The sequence below is a fragment of the Leopardus geoffroyi genome, chromosome D3 (assembly GCF_018350155.1).
Source record: "Leopardus geoffroyi isolate Oge1 chromosome D3, O.geoffroyi_Oge1_pat1.0, whole genome shotgun sequence".
NCBI lineage: Eukaryota > Metazoa > Chordata > Mammalia > Carnivora > Felidae > Leopardus > Leopardus geoffroyi.
The window spans coordinates 456,360-478,690 of NC_059339.1; the positions used below are offsets into that span (position 1 = coordinate 456,360).

General features: G+C 50.5%; 1 protein-coding gene across 1 annotated transcript in view; it reads left to right on the forward strand.

Moving 5' to 3' along the window:
* The first annotated feature begins 202 nt into the window (after positions 1-202).
* The window catches only part of CHFR (checkpoint with forkhead and ring finger domains), a 28,220-nt gene continuing 6,091 nt past the window's right edge, over positions 203-22,331 (forward strand). Inside the window, exons 1-15 of the mRNA XM_045459488.1 lie at positions 203-316; positions 510-653; positions 4,309-4,408; positions 6,841-6,950; positions 8,062-8,121; positions 8,276-8,485; positions 12,457-12,624; positions 14,715-14,874; positions 15,848-16,002; positions 16,093-16,255; positions 18,230-18,372; positions 19,782-19,898; positions 20,354-20,437; positions 21,089-21,159; positions 22,118-22,205. Of these exons, the coding sequence (XP_045315444.1) occupies positions 521-653; positions 4,309-4,408; positions 6,841-6,950; positions 8,062-8,121; positions 8,276-8,485; positions 12,457-12,624; positions 14,715-14,874; positions 15,848-16,002; positions 16,093-16,255; positions 18,230-18,372; positions 19,782-19,898; positions 20,354-20,437; positions 21,089-21,159; positions 22,118-22,205 (1,762 nt within the window). The 5' untranslated portion in view covers positions 203-316; positions 510-520. The remainder of the gene's footprint in view (positions 317-509; positions 654-4,308; positions 4,409-6,840; positions 6,951-8,061; positions 8,122-8,275; positions 8,486-12,456; positions 12,625-14,714; positions 14,875-15,847; positions 16,003-16,092; positions 16,256-18,229; positions 18,373-19,781; positions 19,899-20,353; positions 20,438-21,088; positions 21,160-22,117; positions 22,206-22,331) is intronic.

The following is a 22,331-nucleotide window of genomic DNA, read 5'->3' on the forward strand; positions in this document are numbered from 1 at the left end:
TGCCCCGACTTAACATGGCGCCGACCGCAGTTACCTCCCGGATCTCCGCAGACGAAGACGTCCCGGCCATCACCAAACAAGGCGCTCGGGCCCGCAGTCTCCCGTCTGCGCACGCTCCGCTGGCCCCCACACTCCCACTCTCGGTGGCCGCTCCCGCTTCCGCTCTAGCCGCCGCGCTCGGTGGGCGCCACCGCCAGCCAATCGCAGGGCACGGACGCCGCTGGCCCCGCCCGGCGGATCAGCTGAGGGATCCGCGATGTCTGTTGACAGCGGCGGCGGCGGCGCGGCCGGTTCCGGGTTCGGCGCGCTTTGGGGGGTAAGCGGACCGCGCGGGGCTGTGGCGGGTCGGCGGGCGGAACGCGGCCGCGGCCGGAGGAGGCGGGGGTCCGGCCCGCGGCGGCGGCGTGGCGTGGGCGCCGAGGCCGGGAGGGCCGCGGGGCGGAGCGGCGGGGCCGCAGCCCCTGCTTTCGCGGTCCGAGAGCCTCACCCGCGCTTCCGGGTCTCGTCAGATGTGAATCCGATGGAGCAGCCCGGGGAAGGCCCGCAGCCGCCGCAGCAGCAGCCGTGGGGGAGACTCCTCCGCTTGGGCGCCGGCGAGGGCGAGCCGCACGTGCTCCTGAGGAAACCCGAGTGGACCATCGGGCGCAGAAGAGGTGCGGACCGGGGGTGGGGGGGAGAACCAGGGCCGGGGGCCGGGAGCCGGGCGAGACTGTTCCCCAGGCGGTGGGAGGCCCCTGGGCGGGGCCCACTGTGCTTTCTAGTTTTTCCTGTGAGAGCTGCAGTTTATTCACTTATCGTTCCGCCAGGTCACTTCTCAGTGCTTCCTGCAGATTATTTAATTCTCATTACAACTTTATGAAGTAGGTGCATTGACTTAAGCTGCCCCGGGTATTAGAATGCAGTCTTCTCAAGTTCATGACTGCAGGAAGCATCTTCTCCGACCTCCATGGGATGAGATTGAAGTCAGTAACAGAACATTGCAAAATTCAGTGTGGAAATTAAACAACACGCGTAAACAACCAATGGGCCCCAAAAGAAATCACAAGGGAAATTAGAAAATACCTTGAAATGAATGAAAATGAAAGTGTAATCTGCCAAAATTTACAGGATGCAGCCGAAGCAGTGCTCAGGGGGAAATTTATAGCCTGTAGGTGGCTACATTGAAAAACATCTCAAGTCCCAGTTTATAGAACAGAGCTGCTCAAATACTCGTTGATTGAATGAGCCTGGGACGCTGGGACGGACAAAGTCTGGCAGCTAGGTGGGAAAGGGTGGTCACCCTCCACTCTTAACTGCCTCTAAACTCCTAAGTGGCCATCCCTTGTAGCTTTCTTAAAGGGACAGAAGTGCACTGGTCCAGTCAACAAAATGTATTTTGTCTGAAAGTTAAGAAATCATCTCTATGATTTTGTATATTTTTAATTTTTTTTTTTTAATTCCAGTGCAGTTGGCATAGGATGTTTAGTTTCAGGTGTAAAATATAGTGATCCAACGATTTTGTACGTTACTCAGTGCTCATCACCGGAAGTGGGTTCCTGATCCCCATCACCTAGTTCCCCCAGCCCCCACCCATTGCCCCTCTGGTGACCAGCAGTGGTTAAGAGTCTATTTTTTTGTTTCTGACTTTATATTGTAAAAAAGGGAGAATGTGAAAGTTTGTTGAAAAGCAAGGCTTAGTACTATGATAAAAAAATAAGATGAAGATAATAGAATAAAATAAAAGCAATTATGTTTTGGTTTTATTTTACCCCTAATGATGTACCTGCACCTGGTTTTGTTGTTGTTGTTTTGGTAGTCTTAAATCCCAATATCAAGGTAGAGGTTTTTTTTTGTTTTGTTTGCAATTTTGAATGTATTTACATGTCCTTGGAAAGTTTTGGAAAATGCATTAATTGCTTTTTAAAAAATTTTTTTAAAAATGTTTATTTATTTTTGAGAGAGAGGGAGAGAGAGAGGAAGAGCTAGAGAGAGAGGGAGACACAGAATCTGAAGTAGGCTCCAGGCTCCCAGCTGACAGCACAGAGCCCGATGTGGGGCTCGAACTCACGAACTGTGAGATCATGAGCTGAGCCACCCAGGCGTCCCTAATTGCTTTTAATTGAGGTAATAGGAAATTCGGTGAAGAGCTTCTTTGGTCTGGACTAAGGACTTTGTACATCCTTCCTAGAGTTCCTGAAGGATAATTGAGATCAAATGTGGGAAATGCTTAAAGGAGCCTGGCTTAGAGTTAGCAAATAACATTAACCATTGTTATTACAACACAGTATTATATATCATTTTACATGTTAATACGAGGAGCAAAAAGGGGTTGTTGAATTAATCTTAAAAAGAAGACCTTTTGGTGAATGTATTGAGCTCTCCGGGGAAATAGAAGTTGCCCTGTTGGTCTGCTCAGGCTGCTATAACAAAACACTACAGACCAGGAAGCTTAAGGAACAGAAATTTATTTTTCACAGTCGTTAAGTGCAAGAAGTCCAAGATTAAGGTGCTAGTCAATTTGTTTCTTGCTGAGTCTTTGTCCTGGATTGTAGACTTCCTCATCCTCACAGGCCACACACAACGTTGGTGTCTCTTCCACTTCCTTCTCTTATAAGGGCGTCAGTCCTAGTGATTTCATTTAACCTTTATTCCTCCTTACAGGCCCTGTCCTTACAGTCATATTGGGGTTCAGGCATTTAACATGGGGATTTGGGGGAGACACAAACATTCCTTAAGAGGTGTAGAACGTGGTTATACTTATTTTAAAACAGTAGTGTGCCTGCTATATATAAGGCATTATTCCGAGGATAAAGGCGGAGCTGAGTTGACCTGTGTTTCCCAGGGAGCTTCCCATCCTCGGGGAGTGGGAGCAGTGTGCACCAGCCATGTGACAGATTTAACCAAGTGAATGACATACAGGGCAGATGCCAAGAATAGAACTTAGCACGAGTATCTTGGATCCAAATTAGAAAGCTCATGTTCTTGGTGTGGAGAAGCTTGTTAAAATCCCATCCCAGTGACACGGTCACTAGGGCTAGGTCTGGGGCTGCAAAGAAACTGTCCTGCTTCTTGTGCCCAGTATGCTGGGAAGATCCTGAGCATAGGGGAAGTTGACCCTGGGTAAATGTAGCAAAGCACTTCCCATAATATAAAAGGTGCAAATAAGATTTCTACTACTTGAGGTTTAGGGAGGTGTAGTTCACCTATGGTAAAATTCATCCCGTTATAGGTGTTGAGTGAGTGTTGAGAAATGGAATCACCACTGCAGTCTGGTGCAAAACATTTCCATCACCCCAGAAAGTTCCCTGGTGGTCCTTTGGATCAGCCCCCTCCTCTCACCCCTAGCTCTGGCAGCCATCTGTCTAATTTCTATCCCTGTCATTCCGCCTTTCCAGAATGTCATCTAAGTGGAATCACACAATATTCCACCATAGTCTGTGTATGGCTTCTTTTCTCTGACATAATCCTTTTGAGATTCATTTTAGGCTGTTTTGTGTTTCAGTAATGTATTTCTGTTTGATGCTGTGTAGTAGTCCACTGTTTGGATGTACCACAGTTTGTTTTTTTTCCCCACAGTTTGTTTTTTAATTCACCACCAGTTGATGGACACTTACTTATATTGCTTTCCGTTTTTACTTATTAAAAATAAAGCTATAAACCTTAATAGCTATAGTATAAATGTCTTATAAGCAAATTCACGATTAGATAGTAAAAACTCCTGAAAACTTTTATTCCTCTGGTTTAAGGAGAGAACACAGTATTTAAGGATTTCCCCCTTGCATTTAATGAGGATATAATGACTGTATTCAGATCATTGCGTGTAGATGCATCCACCTTCTGTTTTAAATTTTCTCAAGCGTGTTCATGTGTCTGTAATTTGCTCAGTCATATTTTCTGTGAGTCTTGGTCCTCGCTTCAATTTTGTGATGATTTATGAAACCTTAGATCACACGGAAAAGAAATTAAGGACTGACTTAAGATGAAGAATTACTTAACTAAGCCCCTTAGTTTTTTTAAACTTCTGCTTTTATCAGGGTAGCTGCGCACATGTGCATGTTGTAAAATTGTCACCAAGAAGCCAGAGGTGTTGATGGGGGTATCCTCTAGGTAATGGGGAGTCAGAAAGGTTCAAGACAGTCCCTGTCTCTTTACTTTAGATTAATACATAAATGCTTTTTAAAAAATTGCTTCCTATCTTACTTGATTAGGCTGTCTCCCACCGTGCATATACCATGGGTCCTGATTTTCAACCACGTGCTTTGATTAAGCAAAGGGCACTTTTGTGCACAGTCCCCATGGTCACATCCAATGTATCCCTCTCTGTTTTAGGTTGTGATCTTTCATTCCCTGGCAATAAACTGGTCTCTGGAGATCACTGTAAAATTATCGTGAACGAAAAATCTGGTCAGGTGTCGCTGGAAGATACCAGGTAATCTCTTTCTTGTCTTGAAGCCGGTGGCTACAGAGAAGAACCAAGGGATTATTTTCTGTTAACACAGTAGTTCGCTAGTTTCCAGGTTATTAGGAAATATATTATCTGGTTTCCAGTAACTCTTTCATGTCTATGATGCTTCTTGAATATATTCAAATTAAAGCAAAAATATCCCTGAAAAAGGACTTAAGAGGCAGTGATAACCTTCTAGTTGCAAACCTATTCGAATTAGACTTTTTTTCCTCCAAATCAAAAAAATCTTTTCTTTTTAAAAAATTGTTACACAACATAAGGAGTAGGTAAAAGTGAAAAGCTTTGCCAAATCCTACTAGCCCACTAGAAATTCGTATGTGTTTATTTTGTATTAAGGAGGTTTTACTATGTACGTTGTATCCTTTTTTTTTTTTTTCACTTTTATTTATGGCGAGCTTACATTTGGTACATCTAGATTTATCTTGTCTATTTCATTATTATTTTATAATAACTTATCTGTCAGTTCCTTTATTGGTGGAGATTTATTATTTTGACTTTTTCTTACTATAAACAACGCTGCGACTCTTCTCTTCCAAAACGCTTTGCATTCATGTCTGATTATTTTCTTGGGATAAATTCATAGGAAGGAACGCTGTGTCAGAATGTGCCTATTTTAAACCCAGGACAAGTAGCAGATGGCCTTCCAGCAGTACGTTGAGAATATGCCTTTCCCAACCAGATGAATTTTTGTTTTTGTGAAGGTCAAGTGCTGCGAGATTGTTTGGTAACTACAATGTTAGGGATGAAAGACTAGAAATTAGGTTTATGAGGATGAACTGATGCTCCTTTCCTATTCTGGTACGTAGCAGATCAAGTTCCTTATTTCCCAGCCCAATGTAGGATAACGTAGCACTGGTTCTAGAGTTGTCCTCAGGCAGCAGATCCTGGCTTTCCAATGCTGGCCGTATGACCATATTGGCTTCTTGGGGCTCTTGTAACAAATTACCACAAACTCAGTGGCTTCAAAGCACGCAAAGCTACGACCTTCTAGTGCTGAATGTACAAAGTCTCACTCAGGTCTCATTGGATTAACCAAATCAAGGTGTCAGCAGGGCTGGCTCCTTCCGGAGGCTCTAGGGGAGAATCCGTTCCCCGGCTTTTCCAGCTTCTAGAGGCTCCTGCGTTCCTTGGCTGAGGTGCCTGGAGGGGAGAGGGTGTCCATTCTTCACACGGGCAGCAGGAACTGCAGGGGCAGAGGCCCCGAGGCGCGAGCAGGCCCTGTGTGCCGAGGAGCAGTGAGTGGGAAGGCAGGGAAGCTAGACCGGAGCGGGGAAGGCCCTGGTGTTCACACGAGGGAGCCTGGACTTTAGCCCGAGAGCAGTGACAGGTCATCGGGGGTTTGAGCAGAAGAGCAAAGTCGGGCTCCTGTGGTTAGAAAGAGCACGAGAGTGGAGTGCGGAGGGCCCTGGCAGCACAGGCTCTGGCTGGCTGTGGCGGCACGACCAGTGTTTGTACGTGAGGTTTCGCTGGGACACGGCCACTCTCTCGACTACATCCTGTGTGCGGCTCCTCTCGTGTGTCAGTGGCAGAGCCCAGGAGTTGGGACAGAGACCGTGTGACCGTACAGCCTGAACTGCTTACTTTCTGGCCCTTTCCAGAACACTGAGGGAGTAGAAGTCTGCTCAGATGTAAAAATAAAGCCTCTTCACCACCGGAGGCCTTAGGCGTGAAACCATAGAGTTAAGACATGGGTGGTTCGAACGCCTGAAGCTGGGTCAGTTTGTTTAGTTGCTGACTTTTGTTCTTGTCTTGTACACTGTTCGTCCACTTGTGACTTTCTGTTGGGTCTCTACTCGGGTTTCTCCTCAGGGAAGCCCTTCCAGGCCCGTCTGACTTAGGCTCCCGCCTGTGCCCTCTGCAGCCCCCGCCTCTTCCACCTGGTGGTGTGGTCCCTGACGGACTGGAGTGACCTCCCGACCGAGGGACCACACCATCTTCCAGCCCAGAGCCTCGAATTCATTTGCTTCTGCTCAGAACCCATCTTTTAAGGGTGTCAGTGCCCATCTGAGGGATGAGCTGGCCTGCTGGGAGGGAAGGGTAGATGAGTGGACAGAGCTAAGTGCAGAAGCGGGGGGAAGCTGGAAATCGGAGCTGCTGGTAGAAGTCCAGGGTCCTCCAGAGGCCGGCGGAGGACAGACGATGTGCTGTTGGACAAGCACAAATGTTGAAGCACGGTCAGGCTGTCAGTAAGGGGGCAGCAGGCAAGCTTTCTCTCAGGAGAACTGTAGGGTGGCACTTGCACATGTGCCTCGTTACATGTTTACATCATTCTTGGGAGTATTTTACATTTTCGAAGGCGTAATATTGAACTTCTTTCTAAGTGGTGGTAGAAAAAGAAAATTTTAACTCCCAAGTTATTGTAAGTAGGATAAATTGCATTTTTGTTGTCTCTGCAGCACCAATGGAACAGTAATTAACAAGCTGAAGGTTGTTAAGAAGCAGACTTGTCCTTTGCAGACTGGGGATGTCATCTACTTGGTGTATAGGAAGAATGAGCCAGAATACAGTAAGAGAGGGAATGTACAGGGTGGGCCTCGGGTGGTGTATGGTGGGGAAGTCTGGTCACAGCTGGGAAGCTTCGTGAAAGTGAGTCTGCTGAAGCAGGTATTTCCCTTCAGACTGTTTGTGTTAGCTACATTTTCTTTGTTCTTTATGGAGACTCTTTTTTTTTTTTTAAGGTTTATTTATTTTTGAGAGAGAGCACAAGCAGGGAAGGGGCAGAGAGAGAGGGAGGCACAGGATGTGAAGCAGGCTCCAGGCTCTGAGCTGTCAGCACAGAACCCGACGTGGGGCTCAAACCCATGAACTGTGAGATCATGACCTGAGCTGAAGTCGGACGCTCAGCTGCCTGAGCCACCCGGGCTCCCCTTTGTGTAGATTCTTGGTGTGAGTCCTGTTGAAGAGTGGGAGTGTTGACCTTGCACTGTGAGCCCCGGCCATTCTTCACAAATACCACAATGCTCATGAGTCTTGCATTTCAAAATGGCAAGGAGAAGTGAACAGGGATGGGCTGGGTTACATAGCAGAAGATAATCTGAGTTGTGGGGAGGAAGACCTACAATAAGGGGCTGAAGGCCACTCATGACTCTGCTTTTGGAGACCTTACAGGAGACAACAGAGGCCTGACGATCCCCTTCAGGCTTTTCCAGATCTGAGTGTCTATGTTTGGGGAAGAAGAACGAAACAGGACAAGGAGAGTTGGGAGAGTTTTTGGAAGGTTACCCCCAAACTGGCAAGAGGAGACAGATACGCTCAGGCCGTGTGTAGCATTGTCAAGGCCAGCCCCTGGCCCCGTGGCAGGGCCTTGTGTCTTCTCCTTCCGGTGGTTTGAAATGACCAGCAAAGCACAGATTCATTATCTGCTCATCGTTTTCACTTCCCTGCGTCTGCCTTCTGGCTCAGGACGTTTTTTTCCCGGAGGCTTATTTATTTTAAAGTTGGTGAAGATGCTTTGGTTCGCTTACTTTGAAATTCCTTAAACTGGGTAGTGTTGTCAGTAGCTGGTAAGTCAACATAGTCAACAACGACAAAGGGACTGAAGTGACAGAAAGGAGAAGAGGGAAGGAGCCCTGCTGGTACGTGAGGACACTGTTCTGATCTGCTTGGTTTCATTTCAGACGTGGCATACCTCTACGAGTCTCTGCATGAAAAGCAAGGCATCACACAAGACCCCTTTGGTAAGTGAGACTGTGACAGAGGAGTGGGTGCGTGGTAAGGGCTGCTGATTCTTACTGGCAAAGCCTTTTCATCTGCTGGAAAGTCCTGCCTGACGTAGTAGTGCTCCTCCTGAGCCCTGACTCTATACTCCTTCTGCTCCTGTTGTGCTCACAGAAGCTAATAAAGAGAATGTGTTCCACGTGACCAAAGATACCTCAGGTGCAGGGCAAGGTGACGATCCCCAGGTCCTGCCGTCATCGCCCACCACTCAGGCGTGCTTTGAGGAACCACAGCCATCGACGTCGACCTCGGACCTCTTCCCCACGGCCTCTACCTCTTCCACGGAGCCCATCTCTGCGGGGCAAGCGCCTCCCTTCAGCCCTGGTGAGATGGGGGTCTCAGAGCGGTAGCTGCGTGGCTCTTCAGTCACTGACTCTGACCTGTGTTGTCCCATAAGCCACTAAGGAAGTCAGAGGTGACATCAGGCATCGGGCTCTCAGCAGGATTTCTGTACTAGTAAATATTGTTTTCTTCCACCCCCGATAGAAATGCTGAAGGTCGGAGATTTCCTGGGATTTTTATAGTTTTACTGGGATATAACTCACCTGCCATAAAAATCACCCGGGCAAAGTGTACACTTCAGGGGTTTTTACTGTGTTCATACTGCTGTGTGATTCCAGAACATATCATAACCCCAGAACATATCATATCATAAACAGTCACTGCTCTCCCTCGGCAACCACTGATCTGCATTCTGTCTCTGTGGTTTTGCCTGTTCTGGACATTTCATAGAATCGGAATCATGGGGCGCCTAGGTGGCTCAAGTCGGTTAAGCATCCGACTTAGCTCAGGCCATGATCTCACGGTTTGTGAGTTGGAGCCCCATGTCGGGCTCTGTGCTGGCAGCTCAGAGCCTGGAGCCTGCTTCAGATTCTGTGTCTCCCTCTCTCTGCCCCTCCCCTACTCGAGCTCTGTCTCAGAAATGAATAAACATTAAAAAATTTTTTAAGTAGTAAGAATTGGAATCCTATACTCTGTGGCCTTTTGTGTCTTCTGTTTTCACTGAGCATCATGTTTTCAAGACTCATCTAGAGTAACCTATAATTAAAATTTTTTTCATGTTTATTTATTTATCTTGATAGAGCACGAGCAGGGAGTGGCAGAGAGAGAGGGAGACAGAGAGTACCAAGCAGGCTCCCCACTGTCAGTGCGCAGAGCTCAATGCAGGGTTCGAACCCACGAACTGTGAGATCATAACCTGAGCCCTAATCAAGAGTCAGTTAAGCAACTGAACCACCCAGGCACCCATCGACACTTTTAGAAATACAAAATAATGAATGTGAACAAGTTCATGTAACATTAACATGTTGTTATAAAATTAAAGGACTAAAAAAAATTTGACACTGGCCGCAGAAAAAATATGCAGATAAATAAAGCAAAACGGTCCAAGCGTGTAAGAATTTAGCAATGAATATGGCAGTTCAAAGCCACGAGCAAAACTGGGTTGTATAATGAGCAGAAGTGATTAACATTTGAAAGAAAATAAAGGTAGTTTTGTCCCTCATCCATTACAACAGACTACTTCAAGATGGGTTTGAATGTAAACCACAATAGTGCCTGATGAAAACAAAGGTGATTATTTATATAATTTGGGGGAATTTTTCTTTATACGTGATACAAAGGCAAAAACCACAATTAAAAAAAAAACAGTCAATGGGGGTGCCTGGATGTCTCAGTTGGTTAAGAGCCATAATCTCTCGGTTCGTGGGTTCGAGCCCCATATCAGGCTCCATGCTCGCAGCATGGAGCCTGCTTCCGATCCTCTGTCCGCTCTCTCTGCCCCTCCTCCACTCTCTCTCTCTCTCAAAAATAAACAAACATTTAAAGAGCACGTGAGCAGGGGAAGAGCAGAGAGAGGGGGAGACACAGAACCCAAAGCAGTTTCCAGGCTCCGAGCTGTCAGCACAGAGCCCGACACGGGGCTCCAACCCACCAACTGTGAGATCATGACCTGAGCCGAAGTTGGGTGCCCAACCGAGTGAGCCACCCAGGCACCCCAAAAATAAACATTTAAAAAATAATTAAAAATAAAAAGTCAATTGGGGGCACCTGGGTGGCTCAGTCGGTTAAGCGTCCGACTTAGGCTCAGGTCACGATCTCGTGGTTTGTGGGCTTGAGCCCCACGTCGGGCTCTGTGCTGACAGCTCAGAGCCTGGATCCTGCTGATTCTGTGTCTCCCTTTCTCTCTGCCCCTCCCCTGCTCACTCTCTGTCTCTCTCTGTCTCTCAAAAATAAATAAATGTAAAAGAAAAATTAAAAAAAAATAAGTCAATAAATCCAACCATTAAAAAAATTTAGGAGTGCCTGTGTGGCTTAGTCAGTTAAGTGTCTGACTTTGGCTCAGGTCATGATCTCACAGTTTGTGGTTCAAACCCCACATCAGGCTCTGTGCTGACAGCTCAGAGCCTAGTATCTGCTTCAGATTCTGTGTCTCCCTCTCTCTTTTCCTCTCCCCTGCTCGCACTCTTATTTTCTTTTTCTCAAAAATAAACATTAAAGGGGCGCCTGGGTGGCGCAGTCGGTTAAGCGTCCGACTTCAGCTCAGGTCACGATCTCGCGGTCCGTGAGTTCGAGCCCCGCGTCGGGCTCTGGGCTGATGGCTCAGAGCCTGGAGCCTGTTTCCGATTCTGTGTCTCCCTCTCTCTCTGCCCCTCCCCCGTTCATGCTCTGTCTCTCTCTCTCTGTCTCAAAAATAAATAAACGTTAAAAAAAAAAAAATTAAAAAAAAAATAAATAAAAATAAACATTAAAAAAAATTACAACAAAAATTCTCTCACCCCCTCTTTGCCCCTCCCCTACTCATGCATGCTCTCTCTCAAAACAAAACAAAACAAAAAAAGATTTTAAAAATAGAACTACCATTTGGTCCAGTAATCTTATTCCTGGATATATATCCAGAGGCATTGAAATCACTGTCTCCAAGAGATGTCTGCACCCCATGTTCATTGCAGACTATTCACAAAGGCCAAAGACTTGGAAACAACCTAAGTTCCCTCGATGGATGGATGGATAAAGAAAATGTGACTTGTGTCTGTGTACGCATGCAATTGTTGATTCCACTGTGAAAGGGCAGTGTGTTTATATATTGTGCAAGTAACAGATAAAAGCTTAAACAAAATCTTGCTGTAAGCAGATCCGATGGAAAGCTTCCCTCCCATTGTGTAATTTTGGGGAAATTTTTCTATCTGCATGCCTCAGTGTATACATACTAACAAAATAACCAGCCTCCTAAATGTGAGGTTTGGTGCCAACTTATTTCATAAGTTTTAGATGAATCCTCACCCTTTGTCTGTCGGAGAGTACCATCATCATCATCTTCATTCTGGAGTGAGAAGCTCGACTGAGCATAGAAAGTCCTTGAGACCATGGTGGGAGTGAGAACCAGAGCCAGCAGCCAGCCCAGGAAGCTCCCTCTTTTCTCCCTTTGCTGTACGAGCTGATTTGCTCCCCAAACAATTTTACTAACTTCTTTTGTTTGGCTGCTGTAGGGCAGTTTCTTTTTCAAAGTAACAACACTTGAGTATTATAGACCGGATATGTACTGTAATATGGTGTTACACACTAGGTCTTGATTAAGATAAAGGTTATTAGAAAGTCTCCTTAACCTTTCTGCCAGGCTCGTTTAAATTCGTGACTCCTTGGGAAATAGTTCACACGCAGCATCCCTGTCTGGCTTCCATCGCCTTGTAATGTGAAGCCTGCTGCGTCCCTGTCTTGAGAGGCCTGTGTGTTCTTCTGCGCCAGTGCTGCTCAGAGCACAGGGAATGTTATGGGGCCGCTAGCACACGGATTGGCCCTGTCTTAGACCAAATGTCTCACAGCTGACCCTGGCACCGCCACCCCGGTCACAGACACCTCTGCGTTTCTTTCCCAGTGGGTGTGCTGCTGGCCCAGCTCCCCCGAGCCCAGTAGTGGGCGCGTGTGCACTTCAGAAGCGTGAGCCGAGTGTTTCTGTAAGCGTGTGTTACTGAGAATACGGCATCTTGGAACACCTAGGCCTGGTTTGAATCTGTGGTGGTTTACCTGCCGTACCCCCTGCTTCCAGGCTGCACGAATCAGAACTTTTCTTGTTGGGGCGCCTGCGTGGCTCAGCTGTTAGGCATCCAACTCTTGATTTCGACTCAGGTCAAGATCCCAGGGTTGTGGGATCAAGCCCTGTGTTGGGCTGAGCATGGAGCCTGCTTGAGATTCTTTGTCTCTCCCTCTGCTGCTCTCGCCCGCTGACGTTCTCTCTCTCCCTCTCTCTCTCTCTCTCTCTCAAATTAAAAAACTTGTCTTGTTTGTCCCTCTCACAGACTTCAGAGATGCAGGCGTCTCCCCAAAAGAATGTGGTCCGTCTGTGGCAAATGATGAAGTCCCCACCTTCCCTTCAGCTCTCCCAGACAGAGAAGGAGCACCCTTCTCTGTGCCAGGGTCCCGGGACCAAGAGGATTTGGAGCCTGTCACGAAGAGAATGAAAGCAGGTCAGAGTCTCACCGTTTTGTGTATCTCTGGCCCTTGAGAGCTGTTGAGCTGCTCCTGACGGGACCTCCCCTTCTGTGGAAGCGGATGCCTCCGCATTTTCAAAATGGCAACGTGAGCCTTTTTTTCCTTTTGACAGCATTGGGGTTGAACCCTATTTATTATCTGGTTATGCTGATGGTCTGGAAGCAGTGCATTCTGAGTTGCAGTTCTGTCTTGATGTGACTATCGGTTTTTAAGAATATGCACCTGGGTGGCCTAGTCGGTTAGGTGTCCAACTGTGGCTCAGGTCATGATCTCATGGTTGGTGGGTTCGAGCCCCGCATGGGGCTCCCTGCTGGTAGCACAGAGCCCACTTTGGGTCCTCCGTCCCCCCGCCCCGCCCCTGCTTGTGCATGCGTGCTCTCTCTCAAAGTAATAATGATTTGAAAAAAGAAAGGTGACTTAGAGAAAAATCTGCCCTTAAAAAGCCAAAGTTAAAAGGATTGTAAAAGATACTTGGGAACATGTAATGGGACAGTGGCTGTGCTGTAGGCCTGAGAGCAGCCTGCGGCTGGAGCAGTGAGGCCTGGGGGCTCTGGGAGGGAGGGCAGGCCTCGGGGAAGGAGACGAGGATACTGGATGTGTTGAGTGGAAAATTGAAGCGACTGGCTTGAGGAGGGTGTCGAAAGAAATCAGCAACAGTACGTAAAAATGTAAGTATACAAATGAGGCCATTTTTTACTCTAGCAAAAATGAAAAATTGTAGAAGGAAGAAAACTTAATTTTGGTGTACTGTTTGGCTCAGCAGTGAATATTTACCTAAGCACAGTAACGTAAATACGACGCACGGAAGTAACAAATACAATATACCAAACTAACAATTGTGTTACGATAATATAGTGAATGGGGCCAGGGGGCAGAATCCTTCTCTATCTTAATAGATGCTGGGAGATGGACGGTGTCTAAAGTCAGTCAGCCTCAACAGAGCATTACAGCTCAGAAACCTGGAGGTCCATGCCAGGAGAAACACCCAAAAACATGAAAGTAGTTTCCTCAGGAGGGAGGTTGGAGGTGAGGACAGGCCAGGGCAGAGGGCTGGTGCCCTCTTAATATTTGATTTTGTAAATTGTGTGCAAGTATTTCTTTCATTAAAAATAAAAATTAATCGGGGCGCCTGGGTGGCGCAGTCGGTTGAGCGTCCGACTTCAGGCAGGTCACGATCTCGCGGTCCGTGAGTTCGAGCCCCGCGTCAGGCTCTGGGCTGATGGCTCGGAGCCTGGAGCCTGTTTCTGATTCTGTGTCTCCCTCTCTCTCTGCCCCTCCCCCGTTCATGTTCTGTCTCTCTCTGTCCCAAAAATAAATAAACGTTGAAAAAAAAAAAAAATTAAAAAAAAAAATAAAAAATAAAAATTAATCTATGAGCTCTATAGAACACCAGCAGAAGAAAAGGAAAAAAAAAAAGTTAAAAGCTCTTGGTAACGTCGGAGAGTCTGTATTTTCCAGGACATACACAAGTCATGTTTTTTGTTTAAACAAAAACGATGATTATACGCAAATATCGTGTGACAAGCCACCTTAATCTTTTAACCATGTATCCCGAATGCTTCTTTTTATGCCATTGTTCTTCTAAACCAAAACTTAAGGGTACTGGAACTTGGGACTTACTTTAGGCCTTCTTTAAAATACAAACAGGGGTGCCTGGGTGGTTCAGTCCGTTCTGCGTCCAACTTCGGCTCAGGTCATGATCTCACCACTCTTTGGCTTGAGTGCCATGTCAGGCTCCACACCCTGAGCACAGAGCTTGCTTGGGGGGCGGGGAGAACGAGAGCGGTGGGGGGGCTCTCTCTCTCTCCCCTCTCTCGCTCTCCTTCTCCCTCTCCTCTCTCTCTCTCTCTCTCTCTCTCCCTCTCTTGGGATTCTCCCTGTCTTTCTGCCCCTCCCCCAGCCACATGCTCTCTCTCAAAATAAATAAACTTAAAAAAATAAATAAACTACACACAGCAGTGAGGGCTGTGTCTTCTGTCCACAGGTTAAGATGTTCCTAAAACAAAAAAGACCCGGTGTCTGTTTCTTCCTTGGTTGATGGTGGGCATGTGCCCCTTTCTCGCAGAGGGGGAGGCCGAGCTGAGCCTGCAGTTGCTGGTTGCGGACCAGTGTAGCGACGCCCACAGCGCCCTCGGGGGCGTCAGACCCGAGGCCGTGAAGCCGGACAAGATGGAGGAGACACTCACGTGCATCATCTGCCAGGACTTGCTGCATGACTGCGTGAGGTGCGCTCGCCGCGGGGGGCCCGTGAGGGTGTCATGGGGTGGCGGCGGGGATGGGGAGCGGCCCCCGGCAAGCAGGCCTCCGGGCCGCATCCGGTGCGGCTCGGCTCGGGGCGCTGCCATCGTGCCGCTCGTGTGGCCACCATGCTGAGAACCTGGCCGTGGTAACTACGGCTGTAGAAGAGCCTGCGAAGCGAGGTGACAGTTGCCTCGGTCCGCACCCATCACGACCGACCCAAGAGGCCTGGCGCGCCTCGGACGCAGAACGGGAGAACCGTGCTGAGCTTTGAGGGGGCGTTGTCGGCACAGAGGGAGTGCCCCCAGATGAGGCCCCCAGGAGCGGCTTGGGGACAGCCCTCTCCCGGCTTTTCTGTGGGGACTTAAGAATGAGAGCCTGTCCGAGTCTCCACTTAAATGCAGGCCTTTTTGGCGTTCGCTGTCCCGGTTCCTCATATTCCTGGAGTCACAGCCTGGTTGACCGTCCCTCTCGGAGTACGGATGGTCACTTCTGGTTCCTTTTAATTAACAAGGACCAAATTAAAGTAGTTTAGGGTGAAAGCTGTTCCTGCACGGGAACTGTTTCTCACCTGGCTTATGGAAGGCAGGCGACACTCCCAGTCAGCGGAGCGTGCAGATGCTGCCACCAGTGGGCACTATACGCAGGGTGGGTGTGTGTGTCCCCCCCCCCCCCCCCCCCCCCCGCCCACCATCCGCACCGAGAAGCATGGGTTCTAGTCTCTGCTGGATCAAGGGAGCTTGGTGGGTGGCTAATTTGTAACCGACCCTCAGCCCGAGTGAGGCCACGTCCTCCTCTGGGAAAGACGCAGCATGAACTAGGGCCCCTGCCTCTCAGGCTCCAGGCAGGCCATGCCCCGTGTGCCCTGGCATCCGGGGGGCTGCCGCGGCTTGGCAGACAGAGGCTCCACCTGCAAGTGCTCCGCGGGGGGCGTCTGAAGACCTGTCCTTGTGCCCTCAGCCTGCAGCCCTGCATGCACACCTTCTGTGCCGCCTGCTACTCAGGCTGGATGGAGCGCTCCTCCTTCTGCCCCACCTGCCGCTGTCCGGTGGAGAGGATCTGTAAAAACCACATCCTGAACAACCTGGTGGAGGCGTACCTTCTCCAGCACCCAGGCAAGTGGGGAGCCCGCCCAGCTCCAGGAGACGGCGGGGTGTCTCTCCAGGGGCCCCTCGGCCAGCAGAGCCATGTCCTTTGAATTCCAGACAAGAGTCGCAGCGAGGAAGACATGCGGAGCATGGCTGCCAGGAACAAGATCACTCAAGACATGCTGCAGCCCAAAGTCAGAAGGTCTTTCTCTGATGAGGAGGGCAGTTCGGAGGACCTGCTGGAGCTGTCAGACGCGGACAGCGAGTCCTCGGACATCAGGTGAGCTTGTGCCTGGCTCTGAGCGGAGCGGGGAGCTGGAGGCAGCACGGGGCCCGAGTCCCGGCTCTGTCCTGAGTGGCCCAGCTCGCGAGTGGTCTGCGTTCTGATGTGTGACGTCAGCCAGTGACGGCGCCCGCCTCGGGCATGGTGAGGACGGGGCGGGCGCCGGCTGAGGACGGCCGCTCAGTTTGTTGATGGTGGGGGGATTTGCCACCAGCCTTCTCCAGTACCCCTTCCCTTCTCAGGCATACACGCGATATTTATTCTCTTTTGTTGCTTATATTCTTCCTCCCCACGTTAGTGAGATGTAATGGGTGTACAGCCCTGTGTGAGTTCAGGGTGTGCGGGGTAGTGGTTAGACTGACGTCTGTTAGGAAATGACTGCCATAACCCGTCCCTTGTTATCTGCCGACACCTCCTCAGGTGCCTCGATGCATTGGCTACGACGGGGTGCAGGATTTAATGTGTTCTTTGTCTACTGTGGGCACGCTTCCTCTAGCTCAGCTGGTGACCGGAGTCCCACGGTGTGAGTTGCAGTATCGTCATTTGTGAGGATATTATTGCAGGAAAGCCACGGTCACCTGGCCAAGAGGATGCGATTCTAGCAGACCTTGTTTTATTTGCTGTAGAATGCTGCTGTCTGCGGACTCAGAAGTCCACAGTGCGTGTTTTGGGTGGGTCATGACATTTGAAGAGACAAAAATCAAATCCCCTAATTAATTACTTTTTGTTTCTTTTTGTAAAATTTAGAAATAGTGGTGAAGCAGAAAGTAATAAAATCGCTGTAGTATGAACATTTTATTGTGTATCCTTCTGGCAACTCCTATACGTAGTCACTCGTATTTCCTTTGTTAACAAAGTAAAAGGCGATATACTTTAAATATCCTCATAAAGACGGGATCCTGCTGTACATACGGTTCTGTGCTGTTTCCCGAATTCTGACTGGAGAGGCAGTGCTGCGGGACAGACCCTACAGTCACAGCTCTGAGCGCACATCCAGTTAGGTCGTGAGGGTGCTTCAGCTCAGAGAGCCTCTCCGGGAAGGCGCCTTGCTGGGCCTGGCACCTGTGTCATCGTATGCCTGTCAGAGGGGTCCTGGTGGTGGCCCCTGAGGTTTGTGGAGGGATGTCGGGAAACCCTGTTGACAGTTGGTGTGGCCTGAGACGAAGGTCATCTGGTTCCGAAATGAGCTCAAGCGGCTTCTCGCTAGTTGTTTTCTGGTCACGTCTTCCCCGTTCTTCCCTCGTTGGCTCCTGCCGTTGGAGACAGGCTCAGGGCAGCGTTCTCTGAGAGGAGGGGAGGGTCTGTGGGTGTGTTTCCTGTGGGTTCGTTTTTTGTTAACTATCTGCATTGTTTGGAAAGCGCAGCTGAAGTGCACACAGCTGGGTGGCCCGCCGGGAAGTCCCCGGGTGACAGCAGCATTCAGCTGTGGCACATTTTGTTCAGACTTTAACACCGTTTCATAGGTGCCTAGGGTGAAGGGCCTGAGTGTGCTCCTGGACGTAGTTCACAGCTCGCCCAGCATCAAACCTGTGAGAGTGGGTCGTGCCCAACGTGGGGACTGAGTGGCCACACTCCGGGGGACACTGTGCTGGAAACCGGGGTGGGCACAATGTGTCTCCGAACCGTAGGCGCCGCGGAGGGGGGGCGGGGGGTCTCTGGAAACCTTACAGCAAAGGGGAGCCAGCAGGTAGCAGGGAACGGGGCCCTCCCTGCTGCTGCTCCGGCGTGAGCACTGACCGGGTGTCCAGTGGGGACGTGCCATCTGTCCCCTTCACGCACGCTGGACGGCCGCAGACGCAGAGCTGAGGCGTGAAGGAGGGATGAGGTCTGCGGGCGGACAGATGCCTCCAGGCTGGGGATCTGGGTCTCCTCTGGTCATCGGGGCTGGGGGCGTTGGTGCCGCCCCCCACGTGTGCCAGGGCAGAGCTCACTGCTTCTCCGCACCCCGTGTGCCCGTGTGCTTCCTTGCAGCCAGCCGTACATCGTGTGCAGACAGTGCCCTGAGTACCGGAGGCAGGCGGGCCAGCCCCTCCCCTGCCCGGGGCCTGGCAGCGAGCCAGGAGCAGCACAGGCCCCTGGGGATGCACCGTCCACGTCCACCAGCGTCACGACAGGTGAGACGCCGCTCCTTCCGTGCTGTTGTCCTGCTGTGACCACCCAGGGCGCTGCCGTATTTTTTTTTTCCTTCTGGCTCCTCCCCCGCTCCCACCCCGCTCCGGTCACTGCCTCCCTTGTCCTCCCCTCTCCTACCTTGTTGCTGCTTGTACTCTGTTGTGGGTTCAGAAACCAGAGAGAGTTAAGTTGATCTCTCGTGGATCTCTGCTCCTGGGCCCTCCCGGGGGGTTCATTCCTCATTCTGACACGTGGGACCCCCAGCCCACTGCTTTGGGCTTTGGTATCCCCAGGGCTGCTTGCTAAAGCTGAAATGACCCCTACACGGGCCCCTCAATGAGAGCCTGGCTTCTTTTCGACAGCAGGCTGTTGTGTCATCAGAGCCACCCTGAGCTCTGCCCGCTGGCGGGTCCTCAGGTGCCATCGAGAAAGGGAGAGAGAACATGTGGAATCCATGTTTTTGGCCCTGGCCATTCTTCAGTAGGGCCCAGTTTCTTAGCTGATGTGGGCCTGAGCCTGTCATGAGGCCACTGACTCAGGATCATGACCCAAAGCCGTGTTCAGAGCCATCCACCCTGACGCGGTGCTGCAGCTCTCTCCATTGGTGGCCCGTGGACAGATGGGCAGGGCGGGGCCTGGTTGCTTCCCGACTCTGCCATTCCGCAGGTGCGGTGTCATTTTCAGACTGGAAGTCCCCAGTGGGATGGGCCTATAGCAGGTGTGCGTGCATAGACAGAGCTTCCCGTGTGGTCATTGAGTGGCCGCGGCTGAGCTGTGTGGACACAGCTGTTGGGGGGGTGGAGGTCAGCCAGTCATGGCCCCCAGGCCTGCCACCTGTTTATTTGGAAGAGACAGAGATTAAATATAGAACTTGCTCTATTGTTTTATGGCGTGTGCTTTATGGCCCAAGGAAATGGTAGAAAACCTTCAAGTGATCTTTGAAATCTTGCTATAAGTGCTGAACTGAAGTATCACGTTTGTTTATTTTTCATTCTATTTAAAATGTGTCGTTTAAATGGCAGACTACCGGGGCGCCTGGGTGGCTCAGTCAGCTAAGCGGCTGACTTCGGCTCAGGTCATGATCTCGCGGTCTGTGAGTTCGAGCCCCGCGTCGGGCTCTGTGCTGACAGCTCAGAGCCTGGAGCCTGTTTCAGATTCTGTGTCTCCCTCTCTCTGACCCTCCCCCGTTCATGCTTTGTCTCTCTCTGTCTCAAAAATAAACGTTAAAAAAAAAAAAAAATGGCAGACTACCGTTTCGTAGTTTCAGAAAACGGGTGTGAGTTCTCCCTGGGTTTTCCTGTGGATCTGTCTCCTTGTGGACCTTCCAGCTGCGTCCCTAGGCGTGCATCGACGCTCCTGTTTCTGCCTGTGTCCTAATGTGCGCGGCCTGAATATCCTGTCTGTTCCGCAGCCCAGGATTACGTGTGTGCCCTGCAAGGAAGCCATGCCATCTGCACTTGCTGCTTCCAGCCCATGCCCGACCGGAGGGCAGAACGTGAGCAGGACCCCCGCATCGCCCCCCAGCAGTGTGAGTAAGGGTGCGCACGGACGCTGCCTGCCTGAGCGGCCTCCCCACCGCAGAGCCTCTCCTGCGTCCTTCTAGGGTCAGGTTTCAGAGCGTTGCTGACTGTGTGTGTGGTGTGCTGTGAAGATGTGGGTCTGTTCCCTCGTCTGCGTACTCAGCTGTGTGTGCAGCCACATCGAATGACCATCTTTTCCTGTCAGTTGATGACCCACCCCTTCGTGCACCGAGTTTCCATGTGTGGGTGGTTCTCCTTCTGGAGGCTGCCTCTGACCTTTGTTGCCGCATCAGGAGCATCATATTTTCACAACGTGTCACTCTTGAATGTAATAGATGAAATACAGTGCTGTGATTTGCAACTCGGGGATTGCTGTCAACATGGACGTTGCCGTTTATTTAATGGTTATGTGAATTTACCCCTCGCCGAAATGGCCTGACTGGTGCTTGTGCTGTGTCCACAGGTGCTGTTTGCCTGCAGCCTTTCTGCCACCTGTACTGGGGCTGCGCCCGGGCCGGCTGTCTCGGCTGCCTGGCCCCGTTCTGTGGTAATGCCGGCACTTCAGCTCTCTGCCTATCCTCTTGCTGCATTTGAGGGTGCTGGTGGGCTAGCGTGGCCCGACTTGAGAGGGGCCACCGTCGATGACCTGCTTCTCACACACGTTTGACATTTTTTTAAATGTTTATTTACTTACTTAGTGCGTATACAAGAGCAGGGAAAGGGCAGAGAGAGGAAGGGAGAGAGAGAATCCCAGCTAGGCTCTGCCCCGCAGGGCGGAGCCCAGCATGGGGCTTGATCCCATGAACCTTGAGATCTTGGCCTGAGCCAAGACTGAGCCACCCAGGCGCCCCCTGTGTTTGACATTTAGAAGTGTCCCTCTGCTAGCTCAAAACCAGGCAGTAACAACTACGGGGCTACTGAGCTCAGTCAGGAGGGTTTACTTATGTGCGAGGAACACCACCAACAAAAACGCCGCCTGGCTGCGGCATTCAGACCTCACGGTGCCAGACCACGTGCCCAGGGGACGGAGAAAGCTGTCAGAAGTCATTTTACTTGTTCCCTTTTTAAAACCATATTTTACAATGGAAGCTTTTATTCTTCCTGGACTGTAAGAAAGGAAATTTGGTTATCTTAGCTGTCGGTGAACGATACTTTCATAGATTGTGAGACGGTGACTTTGCTTCCTTCCATTTGGCAGAGCTGGACCTGGGTGACAGGTGTCTGGACGGGGTTCTCAGCAATAATCACTATGAGTCGGACATCCTGAAGGTAGGGGAATTCACGTACAGGCGCGGGTGGGGGCTCAGGCCTAGAAGAGGCCCCCAGGAGGCTTTCAGCTCTCCCAGTGGCTCTGACTAGTCCTGCCGCCGAGCTCACCACATTGGTGTTTTCCCATGTGTTCCTGTCTTCCAAGAGGTTATTTCCTTCATGCCCATCACGCCACGAGTCCACAGGTGTCGGCTCCGGTGCCTGTGTGCCCCCACGCAGAGTTTTGGGGTCTGGGTGGGGGCCGGGGCGGCCCTTTGCTGGAACCCGGGCCTCTCTCTGGCTTCCTCTTTTCTGACTTTGTCCTTCTCGCATCTTAGGAAGCTGAAGCTGACGTGGCTCTTAGAATTTCAGTGTTTAACGTGCACATCATTCTCTTGGCGAGAGTTGTGCCTCTCTCCCATGTATGCAGCGTTGCACACGCCAGACCTGCATGGCAGGCCCCTTGGCACCGTGTGCTCTGGTTAGATGTCCGCATGCTGCTCTCTTGTAGGCCCACACAAGAGAGCTGAGGCCAGGGTGTAGATGCAAAGCCTTGGCTTCCTTACCGTGTGGCCGTGCGGCTGTTGTCACACTAGAGCCGCCCCGGCCAAGGTCGGGTGTCGCCCCGCTCCTGTGCTCGGAGCGTCTGCAGGATTTTGGAGAGAATGTGGTAGCTCATGTGTTCAGCTTTCGGAAGCTAGCTTTCCTTCTGAGGCTCTGACAAAGCCATGTGGGAAGAGAGCCCTTGCAGACTAGCTTGTGAGCGTGTTGCCGGGTCCCGGGCATCCTGGTCCTCGTGTGTTGCGGTCCTGGAAGGCCTCACAACTGCCTGATGCAAATTCCTGCTGTGGTTAGCCTGCCTGTGCCATGGCCTTGCCCACGTTCGAGGGCCTTTCATGAAATATTTGCTTTCTCGTCATTTTAGTCTTCTGTTCTCCAAGCTAGTATTTCTAAGATTTCCCTTCTTTCCCCATCCCAGAATTACCTGGCAACCAGGGGTTTGACGTGGAAAAACATGTTGACTGAAAGTCTCGTGGCTCTGCAGAGGGGAGTGTTCCTGCTGTCTGGTAAGCGCCATCGCACCTGCCTTCCTCTCTCTGGTGCGGCGGTGTGTTTGCGGTGGCCCCTCTGCCTCCACTACGGAGGAGAGCCTCTGGGCTGCCTTCCCGCGTGTACGCCCTCACCTTCCACCC